This window comes from Bacillus rossius, chromosome 7, assembly GCF_032445375.1.
Source record: "Bacillus rossius redtenbacheri isolate Brsri chromosome 7, Brsri_v3, whole genome shotgun sequence".
Classification (NCBI taxonomy): Eukaryota; Metazoa; Arthropoda; class Insecta; order Phasmatodea; family Bacillidae; genus Bacillus; species Bacillus rossius.
In genome coordinates, this window is record NC_086335.1 from 33,587,967 (window position 1) to 33,613,539 (window position 25,573).

The 25,573-nt window shown below is 33.8% G+C and overlaps 2 protein-coding genes across 3 annotated transcripts in view; one reads left to right on the top strand and one right to left on the bottom strand.

Annotated features, from left to right (window-relative positions):
- LOC134533789 (uncharacterized) overlaps positions 1–4,779 on the top strand; it is a 635,803-nt gene extending 631,024 nt beyond the window's left edge. The window contains exon 12 of the mRNA XM_063371447.1: positions 2,220–4,779. Within this exon, the coding sequence (XP_063227517.1) occupies positions 2,220–2,369 (150 nt within the window). The 3' untranslated portion in view covers positions 2,370–4,779. The remainder of the gene's footprint in view (positions 1–2,219) is intronic.
- A 10,902-nt stretch (positions 4,780–15,681) lies between these two features.
- The window catches only part of LOC134533790 (NADH-ubiquinone oxidoreductase 75 kDa subunit, mitochondrial), a 43,572-nt gene continuing 33,680 nt past the window's right edge, over positions 15,682–25,573 (bottom strand). For both annotated transcript variants that reach the window (XM_063371448.1, XM_063371449.1), the window contains exons 13-14: positions 21,988–22,122; positions 15,682–16,151 (exon numbers count right to left, since the gene is read on the bottom strand). In XM_063371448.1, coding sequence (XP_063227518.1) covers positions 16,002–16,151; positions 21,988–22,122 — 285 coding nt within the window. In that variant the 3' untranslated portion in view covers positions 15,682–16,001. The remainder of the gene's footprint in view (positions 16,152–21,987; positions 22,123–25,573) is intronic.

Below are 25,573 nucleotides of genomic sequence, written 5' to 3' on the forward strand. Positions count from 1 at the left end.
ATAAAATGAGCGGAATCTTGGTAACTGTTTTATACGTATTTTATAATTTCGGAAGTATTGTACAGTTGACGCATATTTTTTAAACTAACAATTTATTTCTGGGGATCGTAATTAATTAATTATTGGTATCAAGACATCTAGATGGACGTAAACTTGAACATGTCACGGCAGCGACGAAACTGGTGCGTATACCAATAAACTGGTATTAGAACTGGACAAAACTGGTACACGGGAGGTGGAGCTTATATTTTTTTCCGCTAAGCTCGCATCTATTGGCTGGCTGCTAATGGAAGGTCACGAGTCTGGGCGGAGCATTGAGTGAGTTATACTGCGCATGCGCAGCTCAGTGAACAAAGAGAGCCAGCCGGCGCGCCGTAACAGCAGCTGATCGAGTACAATAACCTTTCTCCGCGCACGGCGCGCTATTGACGGTAAATTTCCATCAATTTGCGGCCCTTTTTTTTAATTTTTTTTACTGTGGTGCAATGCGTATGTGTAATGAATTACCGGTGCGACCTATATGGGGGGAATCTTAAATACCAAATTCAAGACCTCAAATTATGGGTGCGACCTATCTGCGATGGCGACCTATATCTATATGCGAGTAAATACGGTATGTATCCTATAGCGCAAATGGTCGAAAAACAAGATGAAAAGTTCAACTCTAGTGGCGATGTTACTAACTAAACTAGAAAAGACGCCATGTTGTAAACGGAAAACGAAAAAGAAAAGTACTCTATACCTTATTAATATTAGTCGTCGGAAGTGTACACACGTAGAAGTTTAAACAATCTATGGAAAAAAAGTTCGGATATTTTCCATTGTTCACGCACGTGTCTTAACCTCAATTTTGGGTATGAGTTGTTTTGTAATATGACTGCGAAACGTAAACGCAACGACCTTGCATTGCAAGTTAAAGTTAAAATTATCGAAGAAGTAGACAATGGAGAGAGAATGAAAACTGAAATTGAAGTTTGTATTATGATTTATTCTGTAAGTGTTGCATTGTGTTTGTTTTCTTCAGTGTTTACCAATTGTTATGCATTTAGTGAAGCCAGCTTATACTACCAACAGTGTATATAATTTTCTTTATGGTTGTAAATGTAAGCATTTAAAGTTCAATCAATTTTTTTTGTCATGATATCCCAATAGTTTGGTTAATACAAACCCTCGTTATTACAAAGTGCTAAAATTATGGTCCCTTCAGGTTTGTAATAATGAGGTTTGACTGTAGTAAGGAAATGTCCTTTACATATTAAAACTTAACCAAATGATACTGTAATTTCAAGTTCTGTTATGAATGTAAGAAACTATCAGTGAAAGTAGTATATATCTAAATTCGGTCATCACTAACACAATTTGGTGTGTTGAAAAAATAAATATATTCCCAGCAGTAATTTGTTCCATTTTTGCATGTTTATGTTAATAATTAGACAGTAGTAGCTAAACATTCAAATTGACTGGCTAAGCAACAGACTGCCATTACTCATTTAATAAATGATTGCACCACTAACCACTCAAAGGTCACAAGGATAAAGGAAAGTATGTGAGTGACTCGGAAGGCCAATACAAATGGCTGAGATCCTTTCGAGATTCACTTTTCGAGGATCTTTCAAGTTAAAGGATCCTTTAAGGAGGTATTCAGGAAGAGCATTGATGCAATTCTCCATAACTCATACATCATAATTATACTATTTTGATTCTCTAAGTCAAGGCTAGTCTTGTGTGCCAAGGGCATAGTTAGGGAAGGATCTAATTCCACTCATCAAACAGCTTAAAATTACTTATGAATATGGATATCTCATTTTATGGCCACTGAAAATGCAAAATTAGAGTAGCATTCTCTTTAATCCCATATTAGGACATAATCATAAGATGTGGTATTTCATAATATGTAATTTCAAATTTCAAACACACACTCAGAGAGACTAAAAATGTGTTTTACAGCATTTTGGTTTATAATTTTTCGGGGAAGGACCACCGGACTCCCTGCTTGTCTCGGTGGGTATTCCATACACACAAGCCTTATCTAGGGCTCAACCCCGAACCCCCTACACCAAAAGCAGGCACGCATCCAACTGCACTATGGATATTGGCTAATTCCACCATGGTGGGATTTCTCAGATCTTTTTTAGCTGTTTGAAGTTATCTAATACCCGAGTGTGTATCGATGCATCAAGCTGAAGCGCTCCTTGGCATGGAAGTGTTGTGTTGTCCAGACCGGCGAGCGGGCGTCGAGCCAGCTGCGCAGTCTGTCCCAGTACGCCAACATAACCCCGCTACTGGAGAAGTGCGAGTCCCCGTCACCCGGCTACATGAGCGGCTCTCCCGGCCAGGAGAGGGAGGGACAGCCGCTGGGTGCTGACTGAGTGGCTCACGCCCACGATATTACCACGCTCTCTGTCCACTCAAACTGCTGATGTGCATTTGCTGGAGACGTCTCGACGAGAAGCAAAAACCAACGAATAACAGACTGTTCATGTTCTGTGAACAATGGTCCCCTGGAAATAATTAATTTTTAACTTAAAAAGACAAAACTGTAATAATTCATCATTACACAATCATTGAAAATATAACTTGCCAAACATGTCAATATTTCCAGGCACAAGTTATCCATGCTTTTTTTTTTCTTGCACAGCTATAATACATCAATTTACTCAGTGTCAGTGACTGTAATAGAAGTTATAAAGAATACACAGGATTGTATTTCATACAATCTTTTGAAATTCTAACTGCATCAACATCATCAAAAAAATTTCAAATGGATTTCAAATCTTTTTAAAATATATATTTCACTGCCAGTGAACCCTGCCAAAACAATAAAATAAAACTTTATGCAGAAATACTTTCTAATTAGAAATTGTGATCAACTATTTATGTACATTATGTGAAAAACACTATTTATTCTTCTTTTCTCAATCCAACTTATTCACTTCAAAAAAATAAGTACCTATATAAAAGTAACCTGAAATGAATGTGTGAGCTAACTCGTAAACACAGTTTAAAAGTATATACAAACTTTTGCCAAATAATGTTTTTTATCAGTTACATAATTTGATTTATGGACTGTTCTATGAGAGTGGGCTTGTAAAAAAAAAAAGGAACAAATTATTTTGTTCCATATTTTCACAAGCCATAGGTCATAAATTTTCCTGATAAATGTATGTGAGCATACATTAATAATAAATCTGCTGAAATAAATCTCTTTAAATTTTAATACATGATCTTGTATTTAAATGTTACATTCATTATTAAAGTGAGTGCATCAAAGTGAAATAAAATTTTATATGGCAATTACCTTTATGTAGTAGAAAATGTTTATCTTTTTCTCTTAACACACAAAATTGCCAGGGTCATTATTTGTCCTAAAAATATTTTAGGAACAATTTAAAACCTTAACTGGTCAAGTGATATTTTGGATCTAAAAAATGCATTTTGAATCAACATATCCATCTTCATATTAGATAACAAATAGATACAAATTTTTCTTTGGGTGGCTTAAATAATTTTCAATGTTGTAATGTGTACGTAACAAAGACATTCCAATGCAGGTAAAATATCCATCCTTTAAAATGTAAAATGAAATATTTTGTAGGCCTACTTGATTGAAGTGAACAAAGAACCTCTGAATGGAATTTTGTTCACCAGACTGACATTGCTAAATGTATATGAAACTTAAGGTTATTGTAAATGAAATAAGTTTTGAATTGCTCATAATCTTTTACAGGAAACTTTTTTAGAAATGTGTATATTTTATCAGAATGGTAAAGAGAGTAATTTAATTTAAATTTTTAAAAAATAAATCTGGTAGTGTTTGTTTCTGAAATTGTGTATAAATGACTGATAGTGATATTAGGTACAATTTCATAGGGATTTGTGATTTAGTGAATTTTGTAATGTATAATGAAGTAAGGTACTAAAGATTGCTCACAATGAGACACAATTATGGAGACATTCTCTGATAGAGCTTATACTGTTTATGAACATGAAGTGTTAAATTATTTGGCATAAATTAATATTTTTTGTCTATATACAGTAGAAATTTGTTGCTTTGTAATTAGAGAACTGTAGTAATAATTTCTTATTATGTATATGTAAAAATTCTTAAAATTTTGGATATACTTTTCCCTGCAATTTCTGGAAATTTCAGTGCACATTGCCTATGTATCAGTTTTAGAACAATATTATATTTATGTGTGTGTACTTGGGTTGAGAATATAGTAAATATTTTCTAACAATATATTGTAAATTACTCTTGTTCTGGTGGCTATGTATTTTAATTTATATGTGATAGGTTTGCATAACCGATATTTGTGCTAGTCACGTTGTTTTGATGGTGGATTTTGTTGTATGCATAAGGGTGATTATTTTTTTGTTGTATTTGCAACTAATATACACAATATAATCATGTAAGAATAAGTGATAGTGAGGTGTGAGAATAACATTTAGTCATGTAATTTACAGTGAATTAGAGTTCCTCATATGAAAATATATTGTTTGCATTATAATGTATACCCTTCCCTGTCAAGAACTTGTGTGTATGATATAATAGCAGTCTGACATTTACCTGTCATTATTATTATTATTGATGTTAGTATTAAAAGCAGCATTTTGTAGAGTCGGCTGTTTCTCTCGAAGTGCAAAATATGTAAAACTTTGTAAAGATGTACATGAAGTTTTTCTTTGTGAAACTGAAAATTGTGTAATATTTGCGAGGATAAAGCCAATGCAGATTTTTCTCCATTGCTATCCAGTCTACAAAATAAATCATAATGCCAATGAATTTGTTTATTTACAGCCACCTTGACACTGCAGAACAATGATAAAGAAAGATCACAAACTGTCTTACTGCATTTAAAAGATTTTTGAAGTAAAACTTCTTTGAGCACAATGAAAGTTAAATTTCAAGGTTAAATTTTAATTCAACATTTTCGTGGAACGTTGTGAAAATATTTTGATGTGAATATGACAGAAAATTGGTTCTTGGCCACCCAAGAGATATACCGTATTTACTCGCATATAGGTCGCGGCAATTTTAACAGATTTGGTGGGGAAAAAATGAAGTGCGACCTATATGTGAAGAAAAAATTTTTTTTAAATTTTTGAGGAATTTTTTTGCAATATTTTGCTTTAAAATGTGAAAAAGAAGTTTATATAGGTATAGGCAAATTTATTTACAATGTACACATACAGCGAAACCCCTAATTTAGGTTACCGTTATTTACGTTTTCCCGTTATTTGCACTATATTCTTCAGGTCCCGTTTAGTTCCCATTTAGTCCAATACAAAACTTTCACGCAAATTACGACTCAAAAGTCAAATCCATCCCGCTATTTACGTCATGTAACAACCATAAACAACCAGAAAATACAGTGGGTACTTTAAGAGTAAATAAGATTAGCTATTAGGCCTAAAAACACTAAAAACATCGTGAAAAACGTTAACTTTTATAGTCAGCAATGAACATTTTAAATCGCAAAATATACATATTTTATAACATGAAATGTTGCTTTTATTTCTAAACATGTAATAATTTAAGCCTAGGCGTGTAAAATCCGAGTAATTATGGCAGGAGACAATCTAAAACGCACCAGGGAAAAACGTAAACTCACGAATGTATGAACGTGGCTGATTGTTAATTTCTGATACTGTATTTATGTCACAACTTAGCCGAAATACTGGTACGAGACAAACTTTACAAGATAAAATGAGCGGAGTCTTGGTAACGGTTTTATACGTATTTTATAATTTCGGAAGTATTGTACAGTTGACGCATATTTTTTAAACTAACAATTTATTTCTGGGGATCGTAATTAATTAATTATTGGTATCAAGACATCAAGATTAACGTAAACTTGAACATGTCACGGCAGCGAGAAAACTGGTGCGTATACCAATAAACTGGTATTAGAACTGGATAAAACTGGTACACGGGAGGTGGAGCTTATATTTTTTCCGCTAAGCTCGCATCTATTGGCTGGCTGCTGATGGAACGTCACGAGTCTGGGCGGAGCGTTGAGTGAGTTATACTACGCATGCGCAGCTCAGTGAACAAAGAGTGAGCAGGCGCGCCGTAACAGCAGCTGATCGGGTACAATGACCTTTCTCCGTGCACGGCGCGGTTATGAATTATCGGTGCGACCTAAATGGGGGAAATCTTAAATACCAAATTCAAGACCTCAAATTATGGGTGCGACCTATTTGCGATGGCGACCTATATGCGAGTAAATACGGTAATTGCTGGGCTAGTGTCTGTTCTCCTTATCCCCGCCAAATAAAAACTAACCGAGAAAATAGATGTACTATAATGTCTTGAATTTTATATTTGCTACCAGTACACTTGCAGTCCTCCTTGTTCAACCAGCAGTGTAGTGTGTGCTGTTGAGACAGTACCTGCATTTTCTGCATAGATAGCACTACCTTTAAAGGCGATTGGTGCACGGTAAAAAACGGTCACAGGCCCGAAAACAATGAATTTTGTATCATGATCACTAAAGAGTCTAGATGCCTATATGGGTGACCGTTACTATGTAGGGAGGTCAGGAGCTTAGTTCCAGCTCGTCAGTGGCGAGATGGCCTTCAGACGGAAAGGGTGTTGCTGGTGGTCGCTCTGCGGCCTGCCATCTAGCGGTAACATCAGAACCTCGAAGTTTGTATCTCGCTCTCCCTCTAACACACAGCCGATACGGTTCTATCGTGCCCGGAGGAGGGGAAGGTTTAGCAGGTTTCTCTTTCACTCATCCTTCGCCATGGGGAGGCGGAATGGATTATTTTTTTGTCCGTAACTGCGCACATGTGGCTGAGAGCTAACCTCTGCCACTCCCGCACATCTTCTCACTCAACTCGCTCGTTCTCTCACACTATTTCAATAAATCTTTTCAAATCTTCAAGATCAATACTTTAAACCATTGCGCTTCCTACGGATTAATTATATTTCATGCACATGCCCGAATTCAGCTGCAAAAAAATAAAACGGGTAGTCAATTTTTTTCTTCAAAAACCTTCCGAAACACTGTGTGTTAAACATTCTGAAAGCGCAATTTTCTAGATAAATGGAAATTCTAAATCACCTATGCCACAAGGAAACATTGTGCTTTAATATTATGTAAAGAAAACACCTCTTAGTTTAATAGTTATGTAAAGGTGGTGTGATATGTTTTAGATGTTGCACCATCTTATCATCCATGTAGAAGAGTTACCCGAAAAGCTAATGGCCATGGAAATGGAAATATGGTTAAGGAAATATTTTTCAAATGTTTGTAAACAGTAAACAACATATAAAAAATCTTATAACTGTAAAATTAAAATACAAACAACCCTATAGCAAGTTTAATTTCAATATGAAAAAGTCTACAATAATGTTTACAAGAAACGAAATTGCAATAGCAATACAAAAATATCGCAATTTTGTTACATTGTTAATGGGGCTGTGCGAATGTGACTTTTCAATGCAAATCAAATGTAAATCAAATAATTGCAAATATTTGCGAATAGCGAATAATTTGCGAATATTTTCTAATTAAGTACTAGGTATAAATCTGAATAATTAGTCAAAATTTGGCATATTATAAATTGTTGTTTAAAAGAGTAATGTTCTTTAGCTTTATATACATTTTTATTACTCAAGTAACATGCACATTTTTATGTCTCTTCTAATAGATTAGTAATAAAACTCAATCAGTGATATAGAAATGTCTTCATCAAAAGCCAAGCCTACACCTTGCCATCAACATTACGTAAATTGCAGTGCAAAAAGACCAATTCCTTTACATGTTCTGGATCCAGGCATTGCCTCTTGGAAGTGACAATGTTCCCAGAAGCAGAAAAACAACGTTCTGAACTTCACTTCTTCTTCTGAAAATTAAAAACGGCAAAATATGTTTATGAAAGTAAACAGATCTTCGATGTATCAGTTTTATTCTCCGCAATAAATAGTCAAGCGATTATCAATCAATATATCAAAGAGTTGTTTATTACAACTGCTTGTAAGCATGGTCAATATTCCGTTCTCAGAGACTTTTGGAATCAAGCGTGTCAAGGCAAAATGCAAAATAATTTTTAATGAATTTGGTTTTCTTGTCTTTTTAATTTTATCTAATTATTTTCATAACATTTTCAGTATTTTAAAAAGCGATTGGGCTGGAGCAATTTTAGCAACACAATTCTCTGGCCATGGGCCGTTCTGCTGGCCATAACCACAAACGGATACGTTTTCTTTTTTGCTGTAGCCATGATGGCCGCTGTGTTTACTTTTCTATTGTTAAAAAAAATTCTCTAGAGATTTGTATTAGTAAAATTAATAGAATGGTGACCAAAGAGATGTGTGCATTAGTTTTTAAAGGTTATTATTGAAATCTGATGTGCTGGCATTGTTTTAAATAGTTTTACACTTTTATATGGCACAAACATGGCTTGCACAAATATTGTGCTAAGGACAACTGGATATAATAAATTAATTATGCTACACATCACGTAAATTTTGCAGTAAAATCGTAAGCATTTATGATAATTTTCACGCTACATTGGCTTTAACTGTTCTCAGTATGCCCATTTACCTAACCTAAAATTTGATGTAAGTAAAGGTCCGCTTACAGTTTTTTTTGTCTCGGAAAATGATTTCTCGAGGTTCAACATATTATTGTATCACACGTTTTGTCAAATAAAAATAATATTTTAATACATTCGAAAACTTTCGAATATTTTAAATTTTCAAATACCTAATTTGGTTTCAAATGTGAATCGAATCAAATATTTGATTTGCACGAATATTTGCAATTTTGAATATTCGCACACTCCTAATTGTTAACGTATATATTATTTTTAATAAAGGCAATAAAAATGACATACTCAATATTTGGAATACAATAAATACCTTAAGCCCTACATAATTGCTGCAATATTCACAATAAATGTTTTTCTTAACTATAGTAGTTAAAAAACATTGTAAATAAATTATGAACATACATATTATGGTGAAGGAAAGTGGACACTATCACACTGAAAAATCTTAGAGAGTAGTTTTCCTCATATTATTTCTTTCTTTGCATTTTTGGTCTTGTTCGTTAAAATATTTCATGTTCAAATACTTGATACGCATACACGTTCTTGTCCTGACAAAACAGTATATAACTTCTTCTGGATATTTATTTTCAGTAGTTCCGCAAATAATTTTAGTCAGTGATTCAAAAATCCGCTCTTTTTTGCACAAATTGTTGCCATGAACATTATCAAAACACATTTCAGCGATCTTTATTAATTCAAAAAATTCATTAGTGGGACATTTTAAGTTACCCTTTGATTGTACATGCATCCAGCTATCGTCCTCTGAATTGAAATCCGTAGTGCCAAGGTCCGGATATTTATTTCTGAAACGGTGAGCTATATAGCCAGAAATATATTTCAGCCCTTCAAGAGAAATTTCGTCACTTGAAAGGGGCCTGGCATCTAAGTCTATTTCTTCCATGTCAGCAAGATCTATTTCATTTAAAGGTGATTTCTCTTGAAATGTCTTTGTAAAATACATTTCCTTGCACAAAAGTAGTTTTGTACTTTCATTCTGATAAGCACTGCCCTGTTCCATTTCATTTGACGAAAAATCACTTGCCAAACACATTTCGTCTGTCTTCTCATCCGTGTTTTTCCGTTCAGCAAAAACTGCTGCAGAATGTTTTCACAATATGTAGTTTATAATTCTGTATTTAAAGTCAATGGGCGACAGATGCGTATTTTGATGTCCCATACCTCTAATATACGGAGAAAAAAAAACCACTCTTAACACATCTTAGTTCAGTTTAACTGTTAACAAATATTTAGGTTAACAGGTCCTATACATATTTCCGAGTGTTTTAATGACTGAGTTATACTGGACATTAATTAAATTGATCGCTGATATTTATACTTTTAAACGAAATTTTGGATTTATCATTTTATGTGAACTCTAATGCGTTAAAAAGTGTAACGCAACACTACACACAGGTAGTGATGTCTAGTGCACTGCCCTATGCACATTAGTTAACAAAAAAATAAAATAAAATATTAATTACTGATAAATAATACCTAGATGTCGTGATACAAGTAACACATGCTTATCTGATATTTATCTCAATTAGAATACGAAATAGGAAGACAAAATAATTAACTGATTTTAAGAATGATTTATTACTTACACACGAATAAACAAATAACACGTATCCCTCAATACAGTAATTCCATTTGACCAAAATATCACTCAGATTTTTTTTAACTATCCTTGCCAGGTACATGGACATGACTTCGCAAATGTAAATGTTTCACGTAGAGTTAAAAAATGGATTTACGGTTCGAAAAATTCACTAACTCATAAATTAAATCAATTGTCCGATAAAACATAAGACCTATAGACTCAAGACCACTAAGATAGTTGTGCATTGTATGTTCATATGATCGTGCCATTAATAATACTGAGAGGCTAATTAATTTAGTAAATATAATATTTAATAGCGGCTGGTTTTAGTTTATCCCAGCAACATAAACAAAGTCATAATATCATTCGGCAATGTTAAAAAGTTGCAGGGCGTCAGTACAGCGTTAGTGATAGAGTAATATGTAACAATATGGCCATACCTGGACTAATGATATCTTCTGACGTTAATAACTTTAAAATCGCGTATTCCCGTTCGCAACTTAACATACAATCTGCAGTCTGATGATAACCTTTTTATACATATGTACTATTATTACCGCACACGTAACATAACTTATGGTACGCCCGCATCAGGAACGTCCTGACGCGGAGCTGCACGCACCTAAATGGCCAAAACCAAGCTTCTTTTTAGTAGCGTAACTTTTACAACAATATGCTCGAGGCACTTTTTGAAAGTTCCGCCGAAACCTCGGGCAATTTCTGGCCGTTAAAAACGTAATTCCAAAAGCCGCAATTACTTAATAATTACATAGAGAAAAGCCCAAACGTCTGTAACAATGTCAGAAATATAGTTCAAAACCGAAAATAAATTAAACATATAAATTTAAATAACGTAGCACAGAATAATAAAACTGTAAACAAACACTTGAAGTATTAGGGTTTCAGTGTTCTGTGCAATGTAATATTACAAAAAGACATTTGTAATTAGTGTGCCCGACATTCTGGCATCGCTAGCTAACATTTCCAATTTTTTTTTATTTCATATAACTGGAATAGCCTAGTGCCTAGTGTTGATTTGATGTTCTAAATAAATTTTAATAAATATAAAATCTATTTATTTGGTTAAATTTAGATCTGTCATTCTAGTGTGCATATAGTATACTCTAACTAACCGGAATACACAACTGATGTTCTATGCTGTCAAAACATATTAATCTGGAGGGTAAAAATTTATTCATATGTGTAAACAACTACCACAAAGAATAATCACCGTGACAATATTCAACTTCAAGTCAAAACATAACCGCTAAAAAGAATTTCGCTGTACGATTTTTTCTGTACAGAGACAATTTCCTTGCTTGAGCGAAGATAGACTCCACTATGAAGCGCGACCTTGACAGACCCTTCGTTTCCTCGGCCTCCTCTCTCGTCCTCCCTCTACACCCCATTCTTCCCCCTCCCCTCCCGCAGGCAGGGCCAGCCGGCCGGAGCTCCGCCGGACTACCTGGTTCCGACAAGCGCCGCCCTCAGCGCCACGTCGCGGGGACATTCTTCCCGGCGGCGAGAGTTTTACACGCAGGACTAGAACTGTCACTCCAGAGGGCATGTTTTAAGTCGGATCGTATCAAAAACAAAAGGATATGAAAATATATACATAACTCAATAGTGTTCTGCCAATTATGTTTTCATTTTCATTTAAATTTATTCTTTAAATCGCTCCTGAAGTAGTCCAGCAGTGATCAATGGAAATTGTCAATATTAAACTGTAATTTTGGCGATGAATTTTTTTTCTCTTACTTTTATAGGTGCAGAAACCTATTCGTACACTCGTTTCTTGAACTTTACTTAAGTTTAACATAATTATGTGTTTTCTAAATAATTCTGGCTTGGAATAAAAATAAATGCATTTAAAATGACATAACTCAGTAAAAAAAAGTTTATTAAAAATATCCTAGGTATATTATGTCTTAAAAAGAAGCATCAAAAATAAATACAGTAAGTCCTCGGTTTACGTCAGGGTTACGTTCCTGAAAACCGCGACGTAAATAGAAACGACGCAAAATGAGCCATGTTTCATGCCACCGGCCGGCCACGGCCCAAGGTCGGCCGGAAGCGCTGGCATACAGACGTGACAACGGGCAATTTTATCAGCAAATGACAACCGACAGCGTGGGAAACAAGTCCAACTAGTACTTCTCAGCTTTATAGAATGGTTATTTAACCAGCTGCTTTATTACCTTTATTGATTGAAATATAAAAACAGATATATAGTCGTTTGGAAGACATCTTATGAAGAAAAAATCATAAATTGCAGTGAGCTGATACTGTAGGCCGACTACAAACGCATTTAATCACGATAAAGTTAACAACGGCACGTTTAAAACTCCGGCCAACTCAATGATATCATAGCGACTGAAGTGTAGAGCTGTAGCAAACCGTATGTATTCGTTACTGAGTAACAGGTGCGGCATCTAGTAACGAGTAACGAAACGTTACACACGAATGCATTTCGTTACTCGCATTTTTCATATGTTTTACGCATGCGCGCGCTTATTCGTTACAAAGAACGATGTTTGTTTATTAAGAAAAGTATAATTTGGAAATTCGTCGTCCAAGTTTTTTACTGTTTATTAAAGGTATTGTGTGTGTAGACAAAGTTTGAGATTGGAACAGAAACAACGTAAGAAAGTATTTTTTACAAATTATAAATATGTATGTTTTTGTTTTTTGTTATCGCGTATTTTCACGTTTTTTTGTTCTTTCTTAAAAGAGATATTATAATAAAGCTGCTCTAATGAGATTTTATTGTTTCTTGGTTAACAAAAGCTGTTAATTATCAAATACTTTTAATTGTTTATATTTGATTTATTATTATTTACGCGACGTCATACTGTACGCGTACGAAATACGACTCGATTCGTTGCTGTTACATAACATAGCATGTTATGCGGTATCAGAAGTAACGCGTAACGATACGAAAGTAACGAGTACTAATTGTTATAGTAACGAATACATACGGGTACACATTTTTTAGTTACTTTTACACCTCTACTGAAGTGCCAAGGAGTTGGACGAAAAGGGGTAGGAGAAAATGCTGTGTCGTTGCGGGAAGTAGATAACACTTCTACGTGCGAGATACGTGGGTGGCCGAGCGGGCGGGCTGGTAGTATTGCATCACCGCGCGGAGAGCAGCGGAGAGCAGGAAGCATCCCTCATGATGTATGATAAGATAAGGCGGTGAACGTGTAGCTTACGCTACATAGCATAAATTAACTACCGAAGGAAACAAAGAATTATAAACGAATTATATACGGTTTTTTGGTTAAAATAAAGATTTACGGTCATTGTAAACGACGTTATTGTAAATCGGCGACAACTTAAATTGAAATTGAGTACTCAAACATTAGCGACGTTAATCCGAAACGACGTAAATCGGTACGACGTAAATAGAGGACTTACTGTATGTACAGTTAAATTAGTTTTGTCGTAATATTTTCCATGCACCAATCGCCTTAAGAATTTAATATTTCAGAGATTTTACATGTTCCAAATGGCAGAATTGTTCGAAAAAAATAAAACATGCAGTTTTTCTTTGTTGTATTTAAACAGTGAGTACGTAATTTTATTGTTAGTTTATTAATTGTATTTTAATCAAATTTCGAATATTCAAAAAAGGTTAGGATTCTTAAATACTTTAAAATGTAAGCAAAAAAAATTGGTTGTCTGTAAAGTCGGTTTACGGACAATAGTTTAACGTGACGTCATAACAAAACATTGATGAAATGATTGATCCAGAAGAAAAGGAAATATCATATTCGGCCTGAGACTGAGCCGTAATAGGTTTTTGCAACCAAACCAGTTGGGCATTAAAAATATTATATTCTTTGAGGAAGAAAATTTTTTTTTTAATTTTTCTATCTTTTGTATGATAAATTTACCTCTGCATACTTTTATGAATAACATTGAAGCATTTTTATTGAATTATCACTATGTTGTAACGATACAAAGGAGTGAAATGAAATGTACAGTTTAATTAATAAATTTACTTTTATTTGCATTCATTCATTAATTCAAATATATTTATTACTTTTGAAATGTTGCGTGTGCCGTATTTAATTTTTCAAGTGCAAAAAAAAATTTCCGCAGCTGAAGGGATTCGAACCGACAACTCTTGGATTGGAAGTTAGCGGTGCTGACTGCCAGACCACAAAGTCATGTTTGAAATATTATTGTTCAGATGGTATATAAATATTTATAAAAATTTTGCTCACGGTATGGGAATAATATTATTTTGTTTTTATAACACGATTTTATAACAAATACGCATCCCAAATACACCAAACTTATTTATAATGTGTTACAATAGTTTTTAAAACATTGTGCAAAAGATCCCGGGAATATTTTGAATTATTATGTGTAACTGTACAACACCATTGTTGGTTAAAACATATTTGAATATTTAACATTACTTCTAAATAACCGTACCGATTGTGCTTAAAATCGGTGGACAATCGTTAAATTACATAATATTAATAATGCAAACGACGAAAATATGATTGAAAAGTCAAATCGATGGTTGTTCCAATCGAGTGGAAGAGAGATGCCACGCATGCGTACAATGAGCAAACAGAACACATCCGTAGTGGGACATCCGTAGTGGGACACTTTTTCGTGCGTGCAGCCGGCGTTCATCGATTTATTAGACGTCACGTCAAAAAAATATGCGCTGCGGCATGGCACAGGTGAACGTGAGAAGTGAGTGGACAGAATCTGACAAGAACGAGCCAAGCTCCCGTGGAAAGTGTTAATGTTTCAATGATCAGTGTAAGACTAATTTGTAGACACAGATCTTGAGTGTAGTAACTAAACTTATAGTGTAGACATCGGTAATAAAAACAAACTGTACTAATTGGGCTATCCTTTACAAACCCGGTTTCCCCCCACTCGTAATGTATATTTCCAAAAAGTGAATGAAAATGTTTCCATTGATCATGGTTTCATAAGAATTATTTTATGGTAGTAATGCTTTCAATTATTTCACTTCATTTGAATAGTTGAGTCAAAACTCAAATTTACAATAAATTCACACTATGTTTTCAAACTGTACAGCTAAAGTTTGGTAACCGAAGTTTTTCCGAAAACTATATTTTTTGACTGCAAGGGCCATTACAATAATTGCAAGCGTTTAAACCCAAATGCACAGTATAGAAGTAGATAAAATCTATGTACCATAGCTTGTTACATTTGTGTGTGTTAATCTTTTACTTTAAGTAAATAGATATAATTTGAGTTAATTGAACATAAACAGTACTGACAGGCACTAGTTAACCTATTTTGGAAACTGCATATTATTGTGAAAAATTGAACATTATTTGTAAAACAACAAACAGGTTTTTGTACATAAATGAGTAATAGTTTGAAGAGACCTACGAAAAGAGTATAATCTATCAGAATTCAGTCAAAATGGTATAAAATTATGAAAATCAAAACAGAAATTGGAATAGGCTTATTTTAGGAACTCAACCATTACAGATATAGGTAATTAATTTTACAACATCTGGTCTTAATAATATTTAATATAGGTCCACTGATTTATACAAAAAGATTGCAGCTTGTGTGCTTAAGATTGAATTTTGAAAATACATGATTCTCTTTAGTTTCAAGTAATGTCTTTACAAACGTGACATATAATTTACATTATTTACATTCAAAACCACACACGTACAAAAAAAAATTTAGCAAGATGCACACAAAAGTAATACTAGGCGCACAGCTATTGGAACGACGCATCTTCTGCAGTATCACCTTGTGACCGGAATAAATAATTTGAACACGTTCACATAATACTAAGCGTTACCAAACCTGAAAGGAAAGAGTCCTAGTACTTGGACTGTTTCTGCTTGAGCACGGCTTGTATGCACTTGGCCATGGTGGGGGAGGCTCTGCTGATGGTGTCCGTCATGAAGAAGTCCTCGAGCTGCTTCTGTTTCACGTCCAAGGGACTGCTGCTGATTGGCTGCTTTACCAGCTGCAACACGGACATACGCACTTGGTTACCTCATATGCCAATTAAGAATTTTGAATTGACCGCTAGTTTTATTAGTTTCTCTCGGCATTGCTTTATACTAATTCTAGAGCTGTTTCCAAATGGTAAGGATTTGTCTTTCAATGGCGCAGCCTTAATAAAAAATTTTTTTTTTTCATTTAACGACTGCAGTCAAAACTAGCAACGATAAGAAATTAAAATTCTTTCAATGCTAATACAACCAAGAATTACTTTCATCAAATGGTTTGTGCAATGAGGAAGATTACCTAATTTAAGATGTGGTTTTGGACATACACCATTGTTGATTATACTGTATGTCATAAGAAACCTCAATAACGGACAAAAAAAAAAGATAAATATAAACATGAAAACGCACACAAAACCAAGCCAAAATTAAAAAAAATAGCGCAGAAAATTCAGTATAAGGAATAAGTCAAATAATTATGACAGTGCAGATGAACACAATAGAATTCCTAAGACAACTTGTAAACATTACAGTTACGGTTGTAACATTTCAGGAAATGAGATCTGTTTTCGTCCACCCTCTCAACGGAAACAGATCTCAGTTCCTGAAACGTCTGTACTGTAATAATTTTTTACATCACCATTTTGAATTTTTTCTCTATGTTTGCCTATTTATTTTTATCTTTATTGTATGCTATTGAGGTTCCTTATACTTATAACCTTATAAGTTACTAGCTACAGTACCAGGCGTTAACCAAACTGAATACAAGGTGATACATTGTCCGTGAGTAAAGTGGATAGCACTAGATCACTATGTGGTGGACATATATAAATGACATACGTACAATTGCTATTTGTACATCGATGACCTATGATTTTCTGTTTACCCATGGCGATCGGTTGAACAGTTTAGAAAATGATGCACTGCAGCGCCATCTAGAGGCGAGTTACAAAAAACAACTTTTCCAGGAAAAAACACTCCATATGCCAACTTTCCTGGCGATTGGTCAAATGGTGTTGGAGTTTATGTCATGCATGCATTCATCCATCCATGTATGCATGCATGCATTCATGCATGGATTCATCCATCCCTCCATCCTCCCATCCCTCCATGCATCCATCCATCCCTCCCTCCATGCATCCATCCATCCCTCCCTCCATGCATGCATCCATCCCTCCCTCCATCCCTCCATCCATCCCTCCCTCCCTCCACCCATCCCTCCCTCTCTCCATCCACCCATCCCACGCCCTCCATCAATACATCCATCCATACATCCATACGTACATACACACACATACATACACATACACATACTAGTGATGGGTCAATTCCTGTTTTTTCCCTGTTCTCGGTTCGGTACCGGTTCTTAAAAATCGGTTCTCGGTTCTCGGTTCTCGGTTCTGACTTAAACAATAAAATAAATATTATTCACACATTAGTTATGAGGTGTTTTAAGTAATAACTATTTATTGTTTTGGCTACAAAAAAAGCACTGTTTCAAGCTACAGTAAACACACCAACCTATTAAAAATGTAATATGTATTAATAAAAAAATTAATTCAAAATAATATAGAGAACACTTAATAAAACTAAAATTTACTATATCAATCTAGTAATTACCTCAAGAAATCTACATGCACCCTCCTTTAAAACATAGGAATAAAAAAAGTTACAATAATGGAAATAAATAGAATGATGGTGAACTTTCAAAGAATTAAAATATATAAATTGTCCATCAAATTTATTGCCTACATTGAATGCAGTTTGTTTGCACAGTCAACAGTAAATTACTGCCACACTTTTGATGCCATTTCTTACACAATTTGCTCTATTTGGCCAGAATAATTATACTTTAGAAGTGTCAACAAGCATTTCGTTTGACCAGCCAATAGTAAAATACATCTACACATGCATACACCATTTTTAAAAAAAAAAAAAAAAACTTCCCCCTTCAAAGCAATCCCGTTTACCTAAAAGAGAAAGTTACTATCCATCACGCTAGATCGCTGCAGATGCAGTGAACTTACTCAGTCCAAAGCACTGCACAAAAAGCATAAAATTTTAGAATGCCAAAAATTATGGAAAATTTTAAATCAATCATTAATACTAATAAACAAATATTCTGTGGAATTTTGCACTTTTAATTGTTCTTTATAAACCAGTCACCCTTACTTACATGTCAACGACTCAATTAACTACCTATGAAATAAAAACATGGCATCTTTCTGTTCTCACATCTTTGCTGAGGCATGTTATAGAGTTGCACACATCTATGAACTACATACATTTGATTTGATTTTTTATTTCATTCAATAGACCATACAATGGTATAGAATATGTCAAAAAAAAATTACAAATAAAATAAATACAAACACATAAACAGGTACAAGAACAGTATTAAAAGCATTACAAAATTAAAATTATATAATATAACAGCTGCTCTTCCATGAATAAGCACCTATTATATTATATCTATGGCACCTTCAACTGTTATGTTCTGATTGTATAACGTACTTTGTTTACAGATGTGGAGAGAACATTAAATATTTTCACAGGTAATTTATTTTATAGTTAGAGATGAATACCTATTATTCCACAGAAGTCCAAAACAATAATTCATAAGTGAATTGAACGTGAGTTAAGCCATTTCATGCTGCAGTTAAGTTGTTGTGAAGGACTATTTTCGTAAAGGGTTTTGCTATACTGCCAGTACCGGTACCGACATTTTATCTGCGGTTCTCGGGGCCGGTTAAAATGCTGAGAACCGGTACCGACCCATCCCTAATACATACACACATCCTGATTTCTATATGTAGATGACATACAGTATAATCAGCAATGGAATGCATCCAAAACATCATCTTGAAGAAAGAAATAACTTTTCAGCAGTCAATTGGTTGCATTTACATTTTCACACATTTTTCCTCACACTTTTCCGACATATGTAATTTTTTTTCAAATTCAAGTTAGTAATTTGACAGTAACAAATAAACATATATGTTTGCTGACAGCACAGTTGGTTGGCTAAACAAAAATTATTGTTATACTATTGTAAAATAACACCAGCAACCCATCAAAAGACACACGGTTACACAAAAGAAAGTGAGTAACTTTTACTTTCAGGAAAGGCTGCATTAGCGATTCTGAAAGGATCCTTGGAACTATTTGGAAGGCCAACAAAAATGGTTTACTTTTTTTAAGGTAGGCCTGTGCGAAGCTTCGAATACGCGAATCAATTGAATCTCTTTTTTATATTCGACTTGGCTTCGCCAAGTTGCTATTCGTTTTATTTCAAACTTCGGTTGTGATGCAAACTTTGCGTCTGATGTGAAGCTTCGCAGTTGTTGAAAAAATTTAAAACTTTGGCAGCCTATAATTCACAAATGAAATTTTTTTTTTGTGTATTAATAATATGCATGGATATTTTATAATTTTTATTGAATGTTATTAAATATATGGCCTAACATCAAACAATAATATTTTTGACTTCAATCCCGTATTTTATAAAATAAGTTTAATACAGCTTCACCAAGAACAATATTAGCAAATCAATTTGACTTTGCTAATATTGAAAACATTTGATTTGATAGTGCTTAGAATAAAAAAAAACTAATATTTACAGCTGTACCGATTCTTAAAATTTTGTCGATATGCCAATGTGCCAATTCAACTGTTGACGATTCACCAATTCCGAACCCTATGGGGGGAAAACATATTTTGGTTAAAACATTTTTTATAAATTTACTAAATTACCCAATATGTCTCATTAATAGAAAAGCATGCAATGCACATGTACATGATTTTAGTTAGTAAGCAAAAATTTATTAAAAATAAGATGAAGTAAATGGGATTTCTTTTTTTAAACATGCAGTAATATAGAGACAAAATCATGTGAGTGCTTGCCTAGTTGTGTCATTAAACATTATTCAACACAACTTACATAGCCATACATTGGCTAACTACAGAAAACATTTAACTAAACTAGCACTGATTATAGAATTCCTAGATTTTTATTAAGAAAACATTTTTAATTTTTCAAAGAATGTATTTTAGTGCCATAAAAAAATTCCATGTGTGCTAAAAGTCTCTCGGATGGAAAACTAGCAGCCGGTACACACATTTACTTTGCAGCAGAAATAATTTCTGTTGTACAGAAATAATTTATTTGCATGAACTTCTCTAAATCTGATACCTGCAACTGCAGTCAAAAAACATTCTTTATTTTCAGTTTATAAACTGAAAATAACCTCTCTTTTTTTTACTCGTGTTTTTAGCTTATTTCATTTCTTTGTTGCCGACCTGTTAGGTAGTTGCTTAATAACACATGAATTTACAAATGGAGTCTGAAAAATTTAATTATTTAATACGTAATTATATAAAACAATTTAATAATAGGTAACTACGAAATATATCCATTTATAAAATACAAAGTTTAAAAGTGAATTTAAAATGTGCATGATTGTGAGACTTTCTTTGTACATGTTTACAATTTAAGAATGGAAATTCTAATACCACATTAACGCATGCAGCGACGAAAATCCATTATACCAAGCATTTATACGGAAATGTGTTTCATGTGGTTACTTTGTACAGAATCAATAAAAGTAATTATGTTATGTAAAGCCTTATATTATTGCATTATTTTTTTTAAATCCATCTAAAAACTTGACTTAAATTAATTAAATATGTCCCCATCTGATATTACTAACATTTATTTAGCAGTTCATGCAGTTGGTACGTATTTCCGTTGTTTGTAGTAGCAGCCATGCTCTAAATAAATCAGTTTATGTTCCTATCTAACTTTACAGTTATGGTGATATATTTATTTACAATATATTAAATTCCAGAACTTTATTAAAACACAGGATGTTTAAGTTTGATATGCACAGCTGGCACACGTAGCTGAGAAATAATGCAAGTTCAAAGTATGTAGTACTACGAAAAGAGAAAAGGGTCCATCGTGGATTTTTAGGTTATGGCAGACGCTTTAATTTTTCAGTAAGATCGGCCGAAAATTAACAAGCATATTGTGAATTGGCAGAAACGCAGATTCAACTAAATATTGGCAAAATCGGCTTCTGCCGATCTGTATCAGCACAGCTCTCAATTCACACAGGCCTAATTTAAGATGAACATTCCAAGGATCCTTAAGGCTAAAAGGTTTTTTAAAGAGGGTTTTCAGACAAAGCAAAAGATTTAGCAAAGTCATTTAAGTATATTGCACTTCATTACTGAAGTTTAAATATCTCTACATATTTAAATTTGTCTGCCGCCACAAGGAGACAGAGTTGAGTAAGTACACTAGCTTGTGCTCAGCTCAACATTACAACACCAACCTTTATGCTCATTTCATAATGTAACAAACACAAAATAAGACGTTACTGCTTTTATTTTTATTTAAAATCATGCTGAATGTTCCTGGCTCATTGTGCAAAATAATTTTAAGTTTTTGTGCAAAATCAAAAATATAGATATTAATGTGTCAGGAAATAGAAATTCTACTGATCTCAATCCCACAAACTCCACAAATCCTACACATACAATTATTTCCAAGTTAACCTAATGCACATATACTTTGCATGGACCTCTTAAATAGTATAATCTGCAATAACTTGCAGAAAATGTAATATAATGAAAAATATTTTTATCAAAAAAAAACTTTTTTGTTATTAAAAATCTGAAATAGCCGTTACAAAATTGAATAATTTTCTCTATTTTTCAACAAATAAAAATAAAAATTGTTGAAAATGGTTAACTCTGACACTAACAATTTATCCAAGCCTTACATTATCTTTCTTTAAAAAGCATTAATCAAAATCTGCAAATCCATACCCTACTACTTGAATCGCTCACCTTGGAGAGTTCCATAGCTTGCTTGAAGTAATTGGCTTCTTCAACATCTCCGTACCGAGTGATACTTGGTGACACCTCAGCCAGCCGATCTCTGATCTCTTGCAACGTGTCGTACGGCAAACTTTTGCCAACAATCTGAAAAATGCAAAATAGCAATTTCACACATTTTTTATGGTTATTGTGATTCAGCATTCAACAAAATGAATGGACCAAAATATAATTCAACTATTTGAACTAAAGTCATCATAATAACCTCAATAAGAAAGAAATACATTTTATGTACTCATGTTTGATATTCAGAGCAAAAACAATAATCAGAATCCACAACATTTATTTTTGGCCAGCGGTAACATCATCTTCATCATCACGTCTGGTTTTGTTTATGCGTTAAAACTATTTTTTGTAGTTATGTTTACCACATCAAAAATGGTAATAATTAATAAATAGTACATCAGACGGTTTGTACGTGGCATTTATATGAAATGTGCAATGTTGAATCTGGAATCTTTGTAGATGAGCACCTACATGTCTGTTAGAGAATTCACAGCACACGAATGCTGTGAGACAAATGCCAACTAAAGACTTGCGATCAGTATTTAGTGATGTGTCGGTTCACTTTCTTCCCGGATCTCAGTTCAGTTCCGGTTCTCAAAGATCAGTTCTAAGCTCTCAAATCTCAGTTCTAGGTTCACATCCACATATTTTGCAGTCTCACCAAAGATATACGTACTATAATGTCCTAATAAATGCTGTGTTTATATAATATCATTTATCAGCACTCTACTTTACTAACATGTCTCTGATAAAAAAGTTTCCTAACAACAAATAATTTGTTAGTTCCATTATAACAAGTGATGTAGGGCTGCAAAAGTAGTAGGAAATACCTAAAGTTAATTATGTAGTAGTATTATACAACTTTATTTAAATCATGGTAGTTTATTTTTAAGATAAGTTTGAAAGTATTCTAAGCCAATATTATTTTTCCAAAGTTATACTTTTAGTTGAATGATCATCCCTGGCTCCTAGTGGAAAAGGACACAAAAAAAAGTCGGAGTCTTGGCACAAAGAACTATTTTGTTTACATTCTGACACTTCAAGCTGGCATTTTAAATAAATAAATAAATAAATAAATTATCTTTTCATCTGGGAAGGCTAGCGCAAGAGGATGAGGAAAGGGAAGGTTTAAGACTGCATGTTGTCACCCTTGCCGTCAATTTTAAAAGACTTATGAACCTTTAATTTCACTTGTCACACAGTGCTGATTGTACTGCAGGACTAAACATAATAACAGTTTGTCTCTGTAGATGGTGATGCTGACATGCACTTCTCAGATAAATAAATGTGTTTTGTTTCAGTGACAGTAGAAAACTGTAAACAACCCGGAGAGAAGTTAACTAGGTATTACTTTTTTCCTTTTCTTCCATCATTTTTTGGTCAAATATGATTTCCTCCATTGCAAATATGACAATTTTTAACCACTTTCAAATGTCACATCACACACTTTGAACAGATAATCAGACATATGAAGATACAAGATGCATCACCCGTAATGATATGCAAAGAGCAGTGTAGTGCTAGGTGCTGTATTAGAAAAAATGTACAGTAGAGACATTAAAATACTTTCTTTCTGAATTTTGCTTGTTATGAAGTACTGCAGAACATGCATTCTTAAATGGTAATGATTTCCAAGGTTTTGAAACCTAAGTAGGGTGATACACGTTTTCTGAGCAGTGTAATTTTAAGTACAGTAGAACCCCGATTATCCGCGACTCGATCATCCGATTCGCGGATTAACCGCGATTTATGTCCATCAAGTCCAATTTTTTAGTTACATATAACCAATGACTCAATATGTATGTAAATGTTAAAATACTTTGCAAAATGTATGTTGGGCAAAGTACTTTTGACTTAGTCAAGTTTATATACAAAGAAAGTTAAAAAAAATACTAGTCGATACATACGTATGTAAATACTATTTTTGTGTTCCGTGTTACGTGAATAGATTATACACCGGTGCGCGATTCCATGTCCGCATGACCGGACTGTACACTTCCGCGCGCAGCACGGCGCCGTGCCACAGAGATTACCCGGCGCATGGAGACAGTCCATTAGTGTACGTTGTTGCGTGAAGGTGGTGATAATTTTATGTATTGTAACTAGGGATGGGATTTTCGAATCTTGGATTCGTCGAATATACCGAATCCTATGGATTCGAGGATTCGTAGGATCCGAGGTAGGATACGAGGTGGGATTCGAAGTGGGTTTTTAAGAGTTTTAGGTAGTAATTGAAAATTGTAGTGCTGGCCGAAGTTCGAAAATTTCGAACCGAACCGAACCCTTACGTTCGGTTCGGTTCGAAACCTCTTAAAATATTTTCGAAAAACCGAACGTTGGTTTAAAAAAAAACATACGTTTTTATAATTTTCTAACCCCCATTTGAGACCATTCACAAAACAACACAACAAAATTCCATTACTTGTAATATTCCGACTTTTATCGCATAATCGTCGCCTCAACAGTTTCAAGCGCAGACAAAATAAAAATAAAAATTATTAATCGTCGCATAACTCGCATAGCATTTTTTCATATAGGCGCGCTTTGTTTTTTGTTTACTTTAGAGAATTTTGTATGCATTTCTCGTACTACGTAATATAAACTATAGTACAAATGCCAAAGGTATTGTATATTATACCTTTAACTATAGTGCGTGTACGAGAAGTGTTGTATAAATCACCAAAGATTACGTACCCCATACGTTAAACTAAAGCGCATGTACGAGAACACTCGTATTTCGGTAAAACTAACGTGATCAAGTTAACACAAGACAAATGCGGTAGAAAATGATTACGTAAATTAGGTACGTATTTTAAATTACTGGGATGTATTTATTTTCTTTGGCCTTTTTGGTTATAACAGTCAGGTACTGAAAATATTAATTTAATCTTGTTTATTAAAAGTACTGGTCCAGTAAATTTTACAGTTCGGTACTAAGTTGACTAGCGTAGTCGCGGCAGCCATCATTATTTCTTGTGTTTTCTTTTTTCCGACGCAAATTTCTATAACCACACTTCTTACGTTACGTTTACAATATAATTGTTCTTGAGGTGATTTGCGATGAGCAGGCTTACGTCGTTTAAGTTTTCCAAATGGAGAAAAGATAATGACGATCCAGATGACCCAGAACCACCCCAAAAAATGTCTAAGTTTCTTCTGACGAGCAGCATTCTTCCAAGAAAACAGCAACTGCAGTCAGCGGGTTTTGTAATGTAGGTAGATAGGTAACTTAATTCACATTCGACTTTTTTTTATGTCCTATTAAAAAGTTTTACTTATTAAAAATGTTAGGTTATGTCTACCACAAAAATATGTTATGTGGCCTTATGCTGAATGTTCGTCATCTTTAAAATAATATATTTTTTTAAATGAAGGTTGGTGTACACTGAAAAAGGAAGATAGTCTTTTGGAAATTTAGATGGAACTTCTTTATGAATTAAAAGTATATGAATTTCTCTAAACTGTTTTCTTTCCTTCATTATTTTTTGTATAAACTTTACTTATAAAATGTTTTGCAGTGTTTTAATAAAGC